This window comes from Macrobrachium nipponense, chromosome 43 (assembly GCF_015104395.2).
Source record: "Macrobrachium nipponense isolate FS-2020 chromosome 43, ASM1510439v2, whole genome shotgun sequence".
Classification (NCBI taxonomy): domain Eukaryota; kingdom Metazoa; phylum Arthropoda; class Malacostraca; order Decapoda; family Palaemonidae; genus Macrobrachium; species Macrobrachium nipponense.
In genome coordinates this window covers 22,266,807-22,286,746 of record NC_061104.1, presented here as the reverse complement: position 1 = coordinate 22,286,746, position 19,940 = coordinate 22,266,807, and the positions used below count along the sequence as shown (strand labels likewise).

Below are 19,940 nucleotides of genomic sequence, written 5' to 3'. Positions count from 1 at the left end.
GAGAGAGAGACCTCAAGGAATAAAGAGGAAAATTAAGATCCTGACTTTGCATAAAAAGAATGAGAGAGAAGTGAATAAATGGAAGAAGAAGAAGAATGCCAAGACGAAGAATTTACAAATGCATAAATGAAAAAAACACACAGACATCGCTGGATAAATGGTGCAGTACGCGGAAGGTTTGTTTAATTGGAGATTGTGATGAAGTACGAGGGTGTTGCCCAGTGGATGAACTTATATAGGAAACATATCTAGATAACTCGAGATTTACTTATTGACTTACCTGAATGCTTTTCAAGTTAACTGGGAAAAGAGAGGATATATATATATATATATATATATATATATATATATATATATATATATATATATATATATATATATGTATAACTGAATCACGAAAGTTAGGAACGTGATAAATCCAAAAAAAATAAATAAAGATAAATGCCACGAAGGAAAAATAAACGAAGGAGTCTGCGAGATCTTTCGACTTAAAAGCCCTTTACTGAAGCAGATACTGACAAAAATACGAGAAAAGACAATACAAGAAGGTTCGTATAACTGACAGATAGGGATTATAAAGGGATTAGTGCCTAGAATCCACACACCTGGAAGATAAGAAACCTTCCCAAACAAGCATAAACAAAGGGTGCAATTAAAGGTTTAAGACAATCATCTCAGATACAATCTCCAGACAATTAAAGGATTATAGGTGACAGCTATTCGGAACCTGGTAAACAAAACCATATTTACAAAACATGACAGACATACATTACAATAAAATTTTAATAACTCTAAGACAACTGATTTTTATTTAAGTCAGTAATTATATATTTGAGGTCATTCTTAAACATGTTACAGATACAAGGGTCTAAATGAAAAAGGCCACGACTAACATTGAAATTACATTGAAAAGTAAGTTGTATTAAAGCAGATTCTAAAAGATTTCGTGTTAAGACATCTCTTGACCGTGCAATTACTGAACTGTCAATCCAATTAATTCGGTGGTTGTTTTCACTTAAATGAATAAATAATGCATTAGATTTTTGCCCAGTTTTTTACAGAGTATTTATGCTGGCTTAGCCTTACTTCTAAGCCCTTGCTGGACTGTCCGAGATAGAATGAGGGACAATCCATACATGGAATTTTATATATTATGTTGTTGCTTTCTCTGGGGCCATTTTTTATTAACATTCTTTTTAGTGTGTTATTATAGGAAGAAACAAGGTTGACATTAAAAGCTTTTAACAATGGTTTTATGGTTTCAAATCCGTTAAAATAAGGCAAACTGAGAATGTTCTTAGAATTTTCTTTCTGTGTGTTATTTTCAGTATAAACTTTTTGTGGGCTTTATTATAACAAATGTCGAATATATGTGAAGGATAGCATAAATCTTTCCCTATTTTTCTTATGTATTCAATTTCTTGATCCAAATATTGTGGACTGACAATTCGCAATGCTCGTAAAAACATAGAGGAAAAAATTGATATTTTTATATTAAGATGGTGGCCTGAGAAGAAATGAACATAAGTTAAGTTGTTAGTCGGTTTCCTATAAATACTGAATTTACATTGAAATGGTTCTCTATGTATCAAAACGTCTAAGAAAGGGAGGCAATTGTCTTTTTCTAATTCTAGAGTAAACTTAATCGATGGTACCTGGTTATTTAATTTAGAGAGTAAATCATTTACATCAATACCGACAGGAAGAACAGCTAAACAATCATCAACGTAACGATACCACTTTACAGGAATATGAATGATATTAGGTAAGTAGTCGTTTTTCAAAGAATTCCATATACAGGTTTGAGAGCAATGGTGATAAAGGATTTCCCATTGCCATGCCAAAAATTTGTTGATAAAATTCACCATTGAATATAAACTTGCAATCACAAATGCACAAACTCGTGAGTGAAATAATGTGACTTATAGGTAGAGGTAATTCATGCTGAGTTAGTTCATTGCTAAGATATTCTAAAATAGAGTCTATAGGGACTTTAGTAAAAGAGAACATACGTCAAAACTAACGAATCTATCAGTAGGGCAAAGAGCAATTTTGTATAATTTATCAACTAAATCTAGAGAATTTATATATATGAGAATCGGAGATGGTTCCAAGTAACGGGGACAAGATCTTAGTGATATATTTCGAGAGTTTATATGAAATTGAACCAACAGTACTGATAATAGGCTGCATAGGGTTATTTTCTTTGTGCGTTTTGACTAATCCATATAAGTAAGGTAGCGAAGGAGAATTGACTGACAATTTGCCTTGTAGTTCTGTTTTATCTTTAAGGATACTTTTCACTATGCTATTGAAGTTTTTTATGACTTGATCAAGAGGATTTTTTGTTAGTTTTTTATAAGTCACATCATCATCCAGTAGGGCTTGCATACGTGAAAAAAAAAGGACAATACTATCCACATCACAAAAGCTGATAAGTCAAATAGTATAGTAATTTTAGATAAAGCTGACCTCAAATATATAATTACTGACTTAAATAAAAATCAGTTGTCTTAGAGTTATTAAAATTTATTGTAATGTATGTCTGTCATGTTTTGTAATATGGTTTTGTTTAACCAGGTTCCGAATAGCTGTCACCCCTATAATCCTTTAATTGTCTGGAGATTGTATCTGAGATGATTGTCTTAAACCTTTAATTGCACCCTTTGTTTATGCTTGTTTGGGAAGGTTTTCTTATCTTCCAGGTGTGTCGGATTCTAGGCACTAATCCCTTTATAATCCCTATCTGTCAGTTATACGAACCTTCTTGTATTGTCTTTTCTCGTATTTTTGTCAGTATCTGCTTCAGTAAAGGGCTTTTAAGTCGAAAGATCTCGCAGACTCCTTCGTTTATTTTTCCTTCGTGGCATTTTATCTTTATTTATATATAATATATAATATATATATATATATATTATATATATATATGCCATATTTATAAATATTTATATATACATACTATATATATATATATATATTTGCATATACATACATACATATACATATGTATGTATATATAAGCAATCAAGCCACGGCTCTTTCATTGGCGATAACATGTCAAAAGGATAAAGTACACTATTATTGAAACATGAAAAAGTGTTCAGTATCATCACAAACCCCCTTTTTTTGTGGGGGGGGGGGTGGTTGGGGGGTTGGGGGTTGGGGAGGGAGACAGAATCTATTATTGACTGCCACATTCAACTGCCATTTCCGGGTATTTCATCACACACATGTACACACAAACAAAAACACATACACATATTTATCTAAGTATATTTATGAATAGATATTTTATATATGTGTATATACATACATATACACATTATATAAACACATTATATAATTATACACACACATATTTATACATATATATGTGTGTGTGTATGTGTGTGCGATTATATGAACGCCTGAACCTGTTTATATAAATTCCAAGTTAAAAAACTTTGACTTATGAACTACTTACCAATAATATATAATTGCATCATTTTCTGTGAATGTTTAACTTGGACACATATCCGGAAAAACATTACTCACTGAATGCCATAAACGAATAAGCCTTTGAATAACGTATGAGGGAAAGTGTATGAATGATATACAATTGCCGTCATGAAGAATGTATAATCATAGGCTTATGACTGACGTACGTAAATGCCTATGAATAATTTGATAAACGCCTATGAATATGTAATGCAAAGCCATGAATAATGAATAAGCATATTTATGAATGATGAATAAGTGTCTGTGCTGGATTATGAAGAAGTCGATCATTTTATCCTTTGAAATTCATATCAAAAGTTTCTGGCGTTCATAAAATGGGCAAGCAAATATATGTTGTGTGCGTGTATATGTGTATATATATATATATAATATATATATATATATATATATATTATATATGATAGATATATAAATATAATATATGTATATATATATATATAGATATAAGAATATATGATATATATTAATAATATTATATATATAACAGGTATATATGTATATAATATAATAATATATTATATATATAATATATATATATATATATATATTATATATAATTATACATACAATATATATTTTATAATATATAATATATATATTTGACATACACACATATATATATATATAATTATATAATATTATATATATATATATATATAGCAGAGAGAGAGAGAGAGAGAGAGAGAGAGAGAGAATACTACATTGCAAATAAAAAAATACCATATATAGATATATATATATCAAAATATTATATTATATATATATATATATATATATATATATATATATATCAAAATATTAATATATATATATATATATATATATATATATATATATATATATATATATATATAGGTTGATCATATATATATATATTTATATAGATATAATATATATATATATAATATTACTATATAATATATTATAATAGGTTTGAAGAGGTAAAGGCATGTATCTTTCACAAGTATCGTTTATTACACCGACGTTTCACATCACATGATGCATCCTCAAGGCTGGAAATTAATATTAAGAATACTAAAATCATCACTCACTCACATAAAAATTGCAGATTGTCCAATCCCGAATTATTTCAAATATTCGGAATCACTCTCAGATTTGTGGTGCCCGCTTGGACATCAATGATTTTAAGATTATTGGATCAGCAAATAGAGACGACGAGTTGATGGTGCTGGAGTCCCTTCTTATTAAGACCAATGTACCAACACTAAATACCCAATCGTCGTCCACACAACTGTTTTTAGCATAAACTGCCTGTTCCACGCAACTGTTTTTACCATAACTGCCTGTTTGTTTACTCTCCACGTTCTGTTTAGTCATCTTCTTATGTTAATTTCTCTGCCTTTTTAGTCACTTTTTAACTCTTACCTTGGTAGGTGAGATCCTTTCAAGTTCTTCGTTTTAATTTGTATTGTAAATGTCAAATATCTGTTGTGCTTTTTTAGATTTTTTATGAGTGAGTGATGATTTTAGTATTCTTAATATATAATTTCCAGCCTTGAGGATGCATCATGTGATCTGAAACGTCGGTGTAAAAACGATACTTGTGAAAGACATGCCTTTACCTCTTCAACCTGGATGTTGGTCGGGTCTGCTACCCCTATGATTCTTCTACATATATATATATATATATATATATATATATTTATATATATATATAATATATATATATATATATATATATATATACAGAGAGAGAGAGAGAGACGAGAGAGAGAGAGAGAGAGAGAGAGAGAGAGAGAGAGAGAGAGAATACTACATTGCAAAATAAAAAAAATACCAGAATGCCTCCATTCTCGCAATGTAAAAAAAAAAAAATATAAAACTCCACCCTAATTCCGAATCTTCATCTGGATCCATTACAAAATCCAGTCAATTATTCCTTGGCTGTCTGCCTACTTCTCCACAAAACATGACCTGAATCTATTTCGTAAATTATTTCGTCAACAAACAAACAAGGCAGCAAAGAAACACAAACGCACGAGAGAATATTTGCCTTCATTCTCACAATATAATTATTATTCCTTGCTTAATCACAGACTGGTCCACAAAACTTGATCGAAATAAATAAAACAGTTTTGTTAGGTACTCTGCAAACAGAGAAACAAACGGCAAACAAGCAAGTAAACAAGGAAACAAATACACAAACAAGACATTTACTTCCTTCTAACAACGTACTTAATCATTCTTTGGCTAACCACAAGTTGATCCAGGTAACATTACGCAGATCCACGAACAATTTTCTTAGATACTATGTGAACAGCCTAACATACAAACAAACAATAGTTTTTTAACTTCCGGCTACCAATAACACCTAATAATTCGTCAAGTAATCTCAAACTGATTCCCGAAATTTATCAAAATCCAGGAAACTATTTTTCAGATACTCTGTGAAAAACGATCAAAATCCTGAAACCTTTTTTCAAATACTCTGTGAAAAATAATCAAAATCCTGGAACTTTTTTCCAAATACTATGTGAAAAACTATCAAAATCCTGGACACTTTTTTCAAATACTCTGTGAAAAACTATCAAAATCCTGGAACCTTTATTTCAAATACTCTGTAAAAAAAACTAACAAAATACTGGAACCTTTATTTCAAATACTCTCTGAAAAACTATCAAAATCCTGGACCCTTATTTTTATATACTCTGTGAAAAATGATCAAAATCCTGGAACCTTTTTTTCAAATACTCTATGAAAAACTATCAAAATCCTGGAACCTATTTTTCAAATACCCTGTGAAAAATTATCAAAATCCTGGAACCTTTTTATCAAATACTCTGTGAAAAACTATGAAAATCCTGAACCTTTTTTTTTAAATACTTTGTGAAAAACTATCAAAATCCTGGAACCTTTTTTTCAAATACTCTGAAAAACTATCAAAATCCTGGAGCCTTTTTTTCAAATATTCTGTGAAAAACTATAAAAATCCTGGAACCTTATTTTCAAATACTCTGTGAAAACTATCAAAATCATGGAACCTTTTTTTTTAAATACTCTGAAAAACTTTCAAAATCCTGGAACCTCTTTTTCAAATACTCTGTGAAAAATGATCAAAATCCTGGAACCTTTTTTTTTAAATACTTTGTGAAAAACTATCAAAATCCTGGAACCTGTTTTTCAAATACTGTGTGAAGAGCCCAGCAAACAAACAACATAGAAACACAAAAAACAAAGTCCGGTCTACAAGAAAAGAGAAAAATAATCCCTTCACAGTTACCATTGTCTTGACCGTCGTCCAGCGACTTGAATATTCATTGGCAGCGTTCATCATCTCCCGAGAACGCAGACGTTTACAAAACGTTAGATCTCGCCTCAGATAAGTGGCGCGGAGTTTTACAAATTGTTTTTCTTGAGTCTTCGTGGGCGCCGTGTGTCTGTCTGTCTGTCTGGCTCTCAAGCTTTGCGCTTTGCAACTGAGGGAAACTCTCTAGTAGTAATATATAAGATAAATTCTCCCTCATTCAGAGATGACAGAAATTCTCCACATTTCATAGTTGCAGGAAATTCTCCATTATTTATAGTTGAGGGAAATTCTCCATAATTTATAGTTGAGGGAAATTCTCCACAATTTATAGATGAGATTAATTCTCACCAATTCCGAGATAAGATAAATTCTCCACAGTTTTTAGGCGAGGGAAATTCTCTATAATTTGTAAGTGAAGAAAATTCTCCAGTTTACAGACGTGAAAATTCTCCACAATTTATAGTTAAGAAAATTCTCCACAATTTATAGTAGAGGAAAATTCTCCACAATTTATAGTTGAGGAAAATTCTCCACAATTTATAGTTGAGGAAAATTCTCCACAATTTATAGTTAAGGAAAATTCTCCAGTTTACAGACGTGAAAATTCTCCACAATTTATAGGTGAGGAAAATTCTCCAGTTTACAGACGAAAAAATTTCTCCGCAATTTATAGTTTGAGGAAAAATCTCCGCCATTTTTTTAATGAGAGATATTCTCCATTATTTATAGATGAGAGATATTCTCAATTATTTATAGAGAAAAATTCTTTACATTTTATAACTGAGAGAAATCCTCCACAGTTTAAAGTTCAGAGAAGTTCTCTACAGTTTACAGTTGAGAAAAATATTATACACCGACCTTTTAAATATCCTTCAGGAATCAGGGAGTCATTTGTTAGTAATACAAACTTCTGGAACATGTAAAAACAATCCAACCCTTGAAATCTTCCATTCTGGAAAAAAAATCTCGGCCTTGTAGCAACCGCCCCGCACCCCCCCCCCCCCTACCCCCCCCCCCCCCCCGAATGGGTAACTCTGCCACCTTGGTTCGTTTACGTAACCACTGCGAAAACCCATCCATCTCCATGAAGGCCCATTCCGAAAGGGTATTTGTCAACTCCCCTTCTTTCGCCAGTCCATATATCTTGGGTACGGCCGTATTTGCTATCTGTGAGATCGCCAGGGGATATTCGTCAGATGCCACAGTGATAAATGTTCTGGATTTCCTAAGTGTCCTAGATGATGTCCAAAAGTCCTAGATGTTCCTAGATCCTCAAAAGTCCTAAATATTCTGTCCTAGATGTTCAAATTGTCCTAAATATTCAGTCCTAGATGTTCAAATGTCCTAAAAATTCTAAGTATCCTAGATGTCTTCAATGTCCTAGATAACTTAATGTCCAAAATGTCGAAAATGTTCTGATGTCCTAAATTTTGTAATCCAAAATGCCCTAAATGTTCTAATGTCCTAAATTTTGTGAGTGCCCAAGACGCTGTAAATAAACTAGACGTCCTTAGGTTTTAATGTCCTAATTTTTCTAAATGTCCTAGATGTAAATGTCCTAGATGTCCCAACTCTCTTAATGTCCTAGATGTTCTAAATCCCTACATGTCCTAAATGCTCTAGTTACCTTATATGTCCGAGATTTTTCTAGATATCGGAAATGTCCTCGGTATCTTGAATGTCCTAAATGTCCTTGATGTCCTAAAGCTCAACAAAAGCGTAACAAAAGACTCCCAAAAAAACAATAAAGAACAGCTTCAAATTTTCATCTGAAACAAAAGACACACTTTGGGTCACTTTAACTGGATCTGAGAAAACAAAAGAAACTGTATCGAGTCTTCTTGGAGGCGAATCAAGCCTCGAAAAGAAAGCAATCATTAAAACAGAGATAAGAAAACAACATCGACGAACAACACAAACAACGGGCAAACAACACGAAACAAATGAACTGGGAACTTGAGGCGATATGGAATATGGTCGAAATATCAGAATTACGGCCAGCATGTCCGTCAGCCAAAAAATAAATATATAAATAAATAAATAAGCAAATAAATAGATAAATAGATAAATACCAAAATAAATAAATAAAAATATAAATAAATATTTGAAGATAAAGAATAAAATTCATAAATAAAATTTAAATCTGATCCAACCACGTTTCTCATCCAATGAACTTTTGTAAAAAAAAATCTGTTATATAGGCACCATGTTTCTCATCATCCCATCACCTTGAGAAAAAAAAAAAAAAAACAAAAAAAAAACTATTTCCCTAACATGAAGTGAATCACCAGCCTCCCCCCCCCACCCCATAAAACCTCCTAGCTATTCCTGGAGCTTGAAACCAATAAAGCGTAATTAAAAATATTCAATAAATTACAGTTTAATCTTGGTGTATTGGAAGAATTTATTTGGAAGAATTTATCAGGGGGAATGTATTTGTCAAGTCCAAAGATATATATGTGTATACAATTCATCTAAAGAAAGGGGGAGGGAATTTCATAAATTTTAAAACCCAATAGTTCTAGTATGCCTGAATTGAATTGCAAGCATCAGGCAGTGACAAACAATGGCAAAAGATTTGCTGTTCGTTCTTGTATGGGGAATATATCAAAAGTAAAATAATACATGGATACATTATATATATACATATATATATATATATATATATATATATATATATATATATATATATATATATATATATATACACACACAATTGTATTCTACATAAGAAAATGCGAATAGTCATCTCAGAAAATGCCCACAGTTTGGAGGACGAAAAAACCATTATCTGAGATAAACTATTTTCAATTTTTATGTGGAATGCAATTGAATTATCATATCTTCGTGCCTAAGAAGATTACCAGTAATTATATATATATATATATATATATATATATATATATATATATATATATATATATATATATATATATATGCATATTTTAAAAATATATATCCTTAAATCCACGGTAGAAAAGTAAGTGAAACTGAGGACTTTGGAACAAGTACTTTATGTATGCATCTATTATTTTATTTTAATTATTATAATATTAATATACAAGAAGGAACTGCAAAATATTAATCTAATATATATATATATATATATATATATATATATATATATATATAATATATATATATATTACACGGTGTATATAATATATATATATATATATATATATATATATATATAAATACTGACTAACAATCTTTTCATTTCATGCTGAACCATCTTTAATGGCTTTTTCTACTTTGATACAACGTGCAGAGCTATAAAACTGTTTAAGCACGAAATAAAAAAAATGTTGGCTAAAAACGATATCAATGAGAGGAAGTAATAAAATTCTTTAGCTCAAAGAAAAGACCTAGATTTGGTATAAAACTGTTGTATTGGTAAGTGAAAAAAAAATCATATCCACCAAGGAGTTATGAAATCTTCTTCATCTAAATTATAAAAGAATTGGAATATGGACAAAATTCTATTGGATAAAAAAAAAACTCGTAACCAACTTGCAACATGTCAATGAATATTCCCAAAACCCAGCGGTTTAAAACCAAACAGCCCCTAAGTTCCCTCGTAAAAAATAGTTACAAACGAATTTTAGTTTCCTAAATTAGTAAAGAATTGGACACTTCTATAAAAAAATATAAAAATAAAAACTCGCGCCTAACTTGCAAAACGTCAGTAAATATTCCCAAACCACCTTTTATTTTATTTTTTTATTTTTTTTTTACGAAACAGCCTATAGGCTATGGGGATAAAAAAATGTTATATAGAACAAATTAAAATAACAGCTTCAAAAGGCCAGGCATTTATCACATGCCAACACGAACAACGAGATTAATAAAAAAAAAAAAAAGGAAAATAAAATAAAATGGTTCACGATAACCCTCTACAAGCCATTTTTGGATGGTCCTAATAATGACTTTTTTTTTTTTTTTTTTTTTTTACGGTTTATAGTTTACAACAGTATCGTTTACCAGTGAATTAAATTTTTCAAATTAAGTTATAAAATATAATATTTGCTTATTGTAATACTTATCTAATTTTAATAAAAACTGAAACTGCAAATAACTCGAATAAAAAATGTCTCAAACAACTCTTGAGAGAGAGAGAGAGAGAGAGAGAGAGAGAGAGAGAGAGACGGGCGAGGAGAGATGGAGAGAGAGAGAGAGAGAGAAAATTCAATCTGGGACTTCCAATTTAAATTCCATCACTCGAAGTCTGACCTCAATCTGTAAAGAATAATTTTTGGGGGAGATGAGAGAGAGAGAGAGAGAGAGAGAGAGAGAGAGAGAGAGAGAGAGAGAGAGAGAGAGATTTGTGGCTTGATCAATCACCATAAAAGGAGGACCCACTGCAATTCTTGGAGCAGATCGGCAATCGCGCAGGAAATTAGGTATCGAAAAAAAGTTAATTATTACTTATTACCTACCAAGAATCTATAAGGAATACTACTAGTATATTCTCCTACCTCTTAAGCTTAATTATTTTAAAAATGCTTATGTTAACATACTTCCCTCGGCAGGCTGGAAGTCACAGTGACGCTACAATAATAACAGTGTTCCGTGCTCTGGGTCAGAAATGTAAAAGTAAGTGTTCTTTGCTCAGGTCAGTAATGTAAAAATAAGTGTTTCGTGCTCAGTTCTATAATGTTAACATAGTGTTCCACGCTCAGGTCAGTGATGTAAAAATAACAAGTATTCCGTGCCGAGGTCAATAATGTAAAAACAACACAAATGGAATGAAAATAAACAAACGAAGATAAACTGAAATCCAATCAAACGCAAAATAATTCAAGAACATAAAGGCAAACCACATCAGCCCTTGATTCGAAACGAGCGGAAAGCCACTTTCGTGAATAAATAATGTTACGAAAACGAGCGTGAAGTTTCGTGACGCTTCGAATCACGAAGAAGTTTTTCCACAGTGTTCAGAATGATTTAGTCATTTGTTAAGCTGAAGAGAATATGAATTAAATCGTTTCGAAACGATGGCTTTATTCGATATCTTGTTCGTCTCTATCTATATTTACTTTTCTCCCTCTTTTTCAGAACTCTTCTTCTTCTTCTTTTACTCGTTAATAATAATAATAATAATAATAATAATAATAATAATAATAATAATAATAATAATAATAATAATAATAATAAAAATGATAATAATAATACTAATAATGATCATAATAATAATAATAATAATAATAATAATAATAATAATAATAATAATAATAATATTGAAGATTGGACTAATCAATTACAACAACAACAACAACAACAACAATAATAATAATAATAATAATAATAATAATAATAATAATAATAATAAGATACAGTTTACAAGTATTTATAGCATGCAAGGTCGTGTACAATCGGTGGGCGGGTCGGGTGGGAACGGATTTTAATTGGTCGTTGGATGGAAACGAAATCTCCCCCTGAGGCGTTCTGACCTGCGTAGTTGGACGGGGTTATTAGCGTCGGTTGGGTGTTGTTTGGGGTACCCACCTCTTGGGCGGCAGGACTGGTACAATTGATATATCTTCCGCTCGTTCTCTCCCGCTCTCTCTCTACTTCTTCCGCTCTTTCTCTCTCTCTTGCTCTCTCTCTTTCTCTTTCTGCAAGTTCCTCTCTCTCTCTCTCTCTCTCTCGTTCGCTCCTTCTAACGCTCTCTCTTTCTCTCTCTCCCTGCTCCTCTCTCTCTCTTCTCTTTCTCTCTCTGTTTGCTCCTCTCTCTCTCTTTCTTTCTCTCTCTCTCTCTCTCTCTCTGTCTCTCCCCCCTCGATCTCTCTCTCTCTCTCTCTCTCTGTCTCTCCCCCCTCGATCTCTCCTCTCTCTCTCGTGGATGTATACGTAGTCGGTTGGTTTCTTGCGCCATTTCTTCTTATGATGGTGGGGAGAAACTCTGTTTCTTTTACCGTGTTGATAGTCGGTTTTTTTCTCTAATATATGTAAAGCTTCAAGATAACGTAGGCGTTTTCGGTCCGGTGCACCGGACCGAAAACGCCTACGTTATCTTGAAGCTTTACATATATTAGAGAAAAAACCGACTATCAACACGGTAAAAGAAAACAGAGTTTCTCCCCACCATCATAAGAAGAAATGGCGCAAGAAACCAACCGACTACGTATACATCCACGAGAGAGAGAGGAGAGATCGAGGGGGGAGAGACAGAGAGAGAGAGAGAGAGAAGAGATCAGGGGAGGAGAGACAGAGAGACAGAGAGAGATGAGAGAGAAAGCATGAAAGAGAGAGCAGAGGAGCACAGAGAGAGAGAGAGAAAGAGAAGAGAGGAGCAGGCAGAGAGAGAAAGAGAGAGCGTTAGAAGGAGCGAACGAGAGAGAGAGAGAGAGAGAGAGAGGAACTTGCAGAAAGAGAAAGAGAGAGAGCAAGAGAGAGAGAAAGAGCGGAAGAAGTAGAGAGAGAAAGCGGGAGAGAACGAGCGGAAGATATATCAATTGACAGCCTGCCGCCCAAGAGGTGGGTACCCCAAAACAACACCCAACCGACGCTAATAACCCCGTCCAAACTACGCAGGTCAGAACGCCTCAGGGGGAGATTTCGTTCCATCCAACGACCAATTAAAATCCGTCCCACCGACCCGCCCACCGATTGTACACGACCTTGCAGCAATAATAATAATAATAATAAATAATAATAATAATGACAGGACTAATTAAAAACTTGAAAATAGAGGAAATCTTGAGAGAGAGAGAGAGAGAGAGAGAGAGAGAGAGAGAGAGAGAGAGAGTCCTTTCTTTTTTCTCTATACACGCCAATCGACCTCGAAGGCCCATCATTGGAAGTAAATAACCGCTAATAGACGTCAAGTAATAAAAACAATCAACCTCAGTGGCCTAAGTAGATTACCTGGACTAAAAAACGTCACCCCCCCCCCCCCCACCCCCGCCTCTCTCTCTCTCTCTCTCTCTCTCTCTCTCTCTCTCTCTCTCTCATTTTAAAGTACACTTATTCCTCACCATTAATTAATATCATTAGCTTAATCCCCAAAATCTGGGGATTTAGCCGAATCCGATTACATTCACGGATTAAATTTTATAACTACTAAATGGTTGAGTCATACCATCCAATATTCTCAAATATTCGTTTTCAATTATAATCTTTTAAAATTAATTATTTTTAAAATTAATCAGTTGTTCACTTAATCCCTAATTTTTCAACTATATATTTTTAATATTAAGTAGTATTATTATTGTAATCCTATAACGTGTTTACTTATAAGTATTTACATTTTATTTTACTAAATAATTATAAGCAAACACGTTATACACGGTGATTTTGTGGGTTACTTTTTCAATCATCAGAATAAAACTGAAAGAAGTTTTTGTTTAGTTTAATAATAATCATACTATAATGGGCGTAATGTCTGTCTGTCTGTCTGTCTGTCTGTCTGTCTCATTCAATCACGGCCAAACGGCAGGTCAGATGGGCATGAAACTTGGCAGGTATGGTGGGGACCCCTAAGATGGTTTGTAATGGGGTTTAATAATCCAACCGTAAGCCCCCTAACCCGCCCCTCCTTTCTAGGGGGTGGGGGGTGAGAAGGGATTCCCTGAAACGGAGCTGTTTGTTTCCTGGCCGTGAAACGAGGCCGTGAAACGAGGCTGGTTATTCCCGTAAACGTAGTTACTTTCCGATTTCTCATACATAATTTCTGTACAACTTCCCCGGAGAAAGTCGCGAATATTTCAGCTCGGACACAATAGAAGATGAAAATTATCATCAATATCCGCAAGATTTTTTGAATAACTTAAATCCATCGGGACTGCCAGTGCACAAAATAATGTTGAAGTAGTACTGCCCGGTAATGCTGCTTCAGAATTTTGATCCTGCCAATGGACATGACATGATAAAAAGGAAACGTACAAGTTCTTACTTTCTACTCTTTTTTGGAAGACACAGGATCATAAGAGCATTTATCAGTAGCCATAACGCATGACATACAAGTTGCGTCTTTGCAGTAACATAATGAAAGAAAGATACCTGCAAAGTAATTGACAAAGAAACGAACCAATCAAGATCCCTGTTCCGTTAAATGAAAGTCACGACAAGAGAGAGAGAGAGAGAGAGAGAGAGAGAGAGAAGAGAGAGAGAGAGAGAGAGAGAGAGAGCCATTTAACGACATTATTGCACTACAATTTTATAATTTTATCTTGCTATCGAAAAATGAGAGAGAGAAAGAGAGAGGAGATAAATTGTGATTTGAGAGCTAAGTAATCCGATAATCCCATCACCATCTTCGTTACTTGACTTACATTGAGAAGAGAGAGAGAGAGAGAGAGAGAGAGAGAGAGAGAGAGAGAGAGAGAGAATCATTAATAGAGGGTAAACATAATGAATACGAACTTCTTTACGTTCATTGATCGTCCCTTCACTTACTTTAAAAGAGAGAGAAGAGAGAGAGAGAGAGATGAGAGAGAGAGAGAGAGAGAGAGAGAGAGAGAGAGAGAATATCATTAAAAGAGGGGAAACAACAATGAATAAGAATTTCTCTGCGTTCAGTGATCGTCCCTTGAATTACATTACGAGAGAGAGAGAGAGAGACGAGAGAGAGAGAGACCGAGAGAGAATGAGAGAGAGAGAGAGAGAGAGACCATTCGTGTAATCGCCCCTATTTTAATATTGCTGAACAAATAGTAGATGGGTAAGTTTGCTAACAATAATAATAATAATATAATAATAATAATAATTGGTAAAAGACCCTCTTTTAGGCAAATACTGTTAAAAAGAATGGCAGAATTGAGAGAGTTGATTTTTTATATATTGTTTTTTTTTGTATAGAAATAAAAAAAAATCAATATTATAAAAGCAACTCGCTTAATTCTGCCATTCTTTTTAACGATATTTGCCTATAAGAGGGTCTTTTACCAAAACACCTTTATTATTATTATTATTATTATTATTATTATTATTATTATTATTATATTTATTAATTATTATTGATGTTAATGATGTCATCAAAATTCTGGGAAATAAAAACGCTCAAAACATTTTGAAATCTAAACACTCACAAACGCGAAACATCAAAGTACTCACAAACAAACAAACAAACAAGCAAAACAAGGAAATCCATCACCTCGCACACTCGCAGATCGCCAAATCAGAATGGCTGAAATCTCTGGGCCCCATCCTTAAACGGGCCGACTCGAATGGCCTATTGCCCAAATCAAAGGACCAACATAGACCCGACGACATCAGTCAAAAAAGAAAAAAAAAGGAATTTTTATACCGAGTTTTATGAGGCGCTGTTGGCATCGATCAAACGACGGACGGAGGGAGGAGGTTCCGCGGAACCTGTGGCGCGCTCTATAAAGTAAAAGGGAACCGGAATGGTTCCCCGTTGGGTTTATTGTATAGGAATTGGCCTTGGTTGCCCCTCCCACCCGACTCCTCATAAAAAAAAACGAATGTAACGTTGGTATTGTGAGTGATTTTACGACTGAAAATGATACGAGGATGAAGACTGAGTTATACGTTTAGGCTTTGCACATATACACACACTTACACAGACACATACACACAGTATATATAATAACGTTGGTATTGTGAGTGATTTTACGACTGAAAATAATACGAGTAAGAAGACTGGGTGTACGTTTAGGCTTTACACACACAAATACACATAGTATATAAATAAAATATATATACATATTATATACAAGGAACAGCCTCAGAAGAAATAAGACCCTTCACAGTTGAATCACTTTCACGCGCATTATTCGCTAATTAAGTTAAAAGGTCATCACATATTTTCCGTGGTGTGTGTAATTAAAGCATTCACGCAAAGAAATGAGTGTGTACGTTAAATTTTGAAAAATAATAATAGAACAATAATAATAAATGAATGAAGTACATTTATGATATTAATAACAAATAAAATAGGCAAAATTTATCATAATAATTGAAAATAAAATGGGCAATCATTGGTTCACAATCGGCCAGTTAGATTATTATAGGTACCCAAATAATCAGTGAAAATTATGCCTTCCTTTGCACAATTAAAAAACGTTACATAAAATGTCTCCTTCATTCATAAAATTTCTTTTTACACACAGCAGGAAACTACAGTTTTCTTCATTCGTGAAATTTCTTTTACACACAGCAGGAAACTACAGTTTTCTTCACTCGTCAAATTTCTTTTACACACAGCAGGAAACTACAGTTTTCTTCATTCGTGAAATTTCTTTTACACACAGCAGGAAACTACAGTTTTCTACATTTATGAATTTTCCCTTACACACTGCAGGAAACTACAGCTTTTGTTATACATGAAATTTCTCTTACACACAGCAGGAACCTGCAGTTTTCTACATTCATGAAATTTCTCTTACACACAGCAGGAACCTGCAGTTTTCTACATTCATGAAATTTCTCTTACACACAGCAGGAACTTGCAGTTTTTTTCATTCGTGAAATTTCTCTTACACACACATTCATGAATTTTCTCTTACACACAGCAGGAAACTACAGCTTTTGTTATTCATGAAATTTCTCTTACACACAGCAGGAAACTACAGTTTTCTTCATTCATGAATTTCCTCTTACACACAGCAGGAAACTACAGCTTTTTTTAAGCATAAATAATTGACAAAACAATAAATAATTATATGAAAATTCTTAAAGAAAATCTAAACTTACATCTAAATAAAAATATTCACTTGAATTGTCTCTTGGAACAACTTGAATTCCAAAAATATATATAAAAAAGTCCATTTATTAATTTGTAATTAATCCGCAAAAGATTCATTAACAGTAATATTGAACATCATGAGACACGAACGATCCAATATCACTTTCCCACAAACCACAAACACTTAACGAAACAAACAAGCAAAGAAAACCATACTAAGAAGGATGAACAATAGGATGCAGGAAAGGCCAGGATACAAGAGCCTATCCTACCCTTATCCTCTCTCCCTCCCTCCCTCCACCCCTCTTGCCCCCATCCACAATAATCTTCAATTGAACTTAGTAAACTTTAGAGAGAGAGAGAGAGAGAGAGAGAGAGAGAGAGAGAGAGAGAGAGAGAGACCTTTTACTTGGTGACCCTGAGAGAGCATTGTATATTTACATAAAAAAAATTCCTCACTAAACAATATACCACTAAAAAATAAAGTGAGAGAGAGAGAAGAGAGAGAGAGAGAGAGAGAGAGAGAGAGAACAGCGTTGTAACTTACGCAATACAAAAATTCCTCAGTAACCAATATACCACTGAGAAAATAAAGAGAGAGAGAGAGAGAGAGAGAGAGAAATTTACTTTTTAACTCTAAATCGAACGGTTGTAAGCAACAACAATCCGCAATTCAACTTAATAAGAGAGAGAGAGAGAGAGAATGTTATATACTTACACACAAAAATTTTTCACTAAACAATATACCACTGAAAAAGTAAAGTGAGAGAGAGAGAGAGAGAGAGAGAGAGAGAGAGAGAGAGAGAGAGAGAGAGAGAGAGATGTATACTTACACAAAACAAATACCTCACATTGAAAAAATAAAGTAAAATAAAATGCGAGAGAGAGAGAGAGAGAGAGAGAGAGAGAGAGAGGAGAGAGAGAGAGAGAGAGATGTATACTTACACAAAACAAATCCCTCACATTGAAAAAATAAAGTAAAATAAAATGAGAGAGAGAGAGAGAGAGAGAGAGAGAGAGAGAGAGAGAGAGAGAGAGAGATGTACACTTACACAAAACAAATACCTCACATTGAAAAAATAAAGTAAAATAAAATGCGAGAGAGAGAGAGAGAGAGAGAGAGAGAGAGAGAGAGAGAGAGAGAGAGAGAGAGAGAGGCCTTTTACCTCATAACCCTAAAATCGCACTGGCGTCAAGGGGACATTAGCCCTAAAGGGCAGTAGGAAAAAGGGCGGAAATACATTACCTATGATTTGGCCGTTGGGGACCTCCACATGGGGCGTGCTGTTGCTTCTCTTGCTTCTCTTCTTCTTCTCTTTGTTCCTCCGGAGGGAATTGAAAACGCGCAACATCTTGGCCATGGGGTTTCCAAAAAAAACGACACTTTTCGGCAATTTTCTAATTTTTCTTTTCTTTTCGGTACAAATTCCTGGGTACACTTCCGTCAAACGCTTGCGTCTGATAAGTGAAGCATCTTTATTTTCTCTATAGTCCTAAATCTCCCTCCATGATTTACAGTCTTGTAAAAACAATTTCTTTCTTCAATTTCCACGATGTAAACACTGCAAATGCACAAGAATTGCAATGCAATCAGTGGCCTCAAAACGTTCCTCTCGGCGTAGGAAAAATTGAGGTGATCAGACATTCATTTTCCTCTTTATTTAAACAAAATCTTTATTTATTATACCAAGGACCCTGTCCACTCCTCATTCCATACACGGTACGTGTATCGGACGGGATTATGACACGGCCTCGCTACCACCACTCCGTTAATCTTAATTAAAATCAAGCGTATTAATTAGGTCGTTTTAGGTCGCTTCATGACCCCGTGGCGTAAGTTTGAAACGAACTCATTTACTGCAAATGAGGCGAAGTCTAATATTATTTTTTGGTCTGGCATCATTTATACAGCTCTGGAAGGAAGTATTTAATAGTTTTAAGCGTTTGCAGTTTACAAAACTGAACGGCAAGATGCTAAGCTTATGCAGAAATATATTATAAGAACATTACAAAAAAAAAAAAAAAAAAAAAAAAGGTTATTCATTGTTAACAGACGTGATGGCAGGCCACCATTTATTAGTGTATGCATTAATTTCCTAATATTTTATTAATATTATATATGCATATATTTAATAATGTTTCACTGGACTGTGTTACAATTAAGGCAATTACACTTTCGAAAGCTGCAAGAAATTAACTTAACCTTATGTTACCTAACCTAGTCTTTGGTTCCTGGCACAAATTACAATTTTACCTTACCTAATCAAAACTTATTCCATGAAATTTTACTTTGAGTTACCCCACTAACTGGTTTCTAAATCTACGCCACTCTTTACCTTACCTAACCTCAGATTATTCTATTTAAATTGTCATACTACTTTCAGAGCCAAATTTTGCACTATAATAGCAGTTGTCACAGAAGGTAACTTTTGAAAACCTTGAAACAGAAGATAAAGCTGTCCTATTTTTCCCCATTTCTTGATACATCTCACTTCCTTTCTCTCCCTTTCAGCCAATTAACAG

At 33.5% G+C, this 19,940-nt stretch overlaps 1 protein-coding gene across 22 annotated transcripts in view; it reads right to left on the bottom strand.

Moving 5' to 3' along the window:
• The window catches only part of LOC135213567 (microtubule-associated protein futsch-like), a 699,290-nt gene that overhangs the window by 407,454 nt on the left and 271,896 nt on the right, over nucleotides 1–19,940 (bottom strand). For 2 of the 22 annotated variants that reach the window (XM_064247558.1, XM_064247557.1), the window contains exon 2: nucleotides 18,664–18,979. The exons of the other annotated variants lie outside the window; for them this stretch is intronic. In XM_064247558.1, the coding sequence (XP_064103628.1) occupies nucleotides 18,664–18,778 (115 nt within the window). In that variant the 5' untranslated portion in view covers nucleotides 18,779–18,979. The remainder of the gene's footprint in view (nucleotides 1–18,663; nucleotides 18,980–19,940) is intronic. 22 annotated transcript variants of the gene reach the window in all.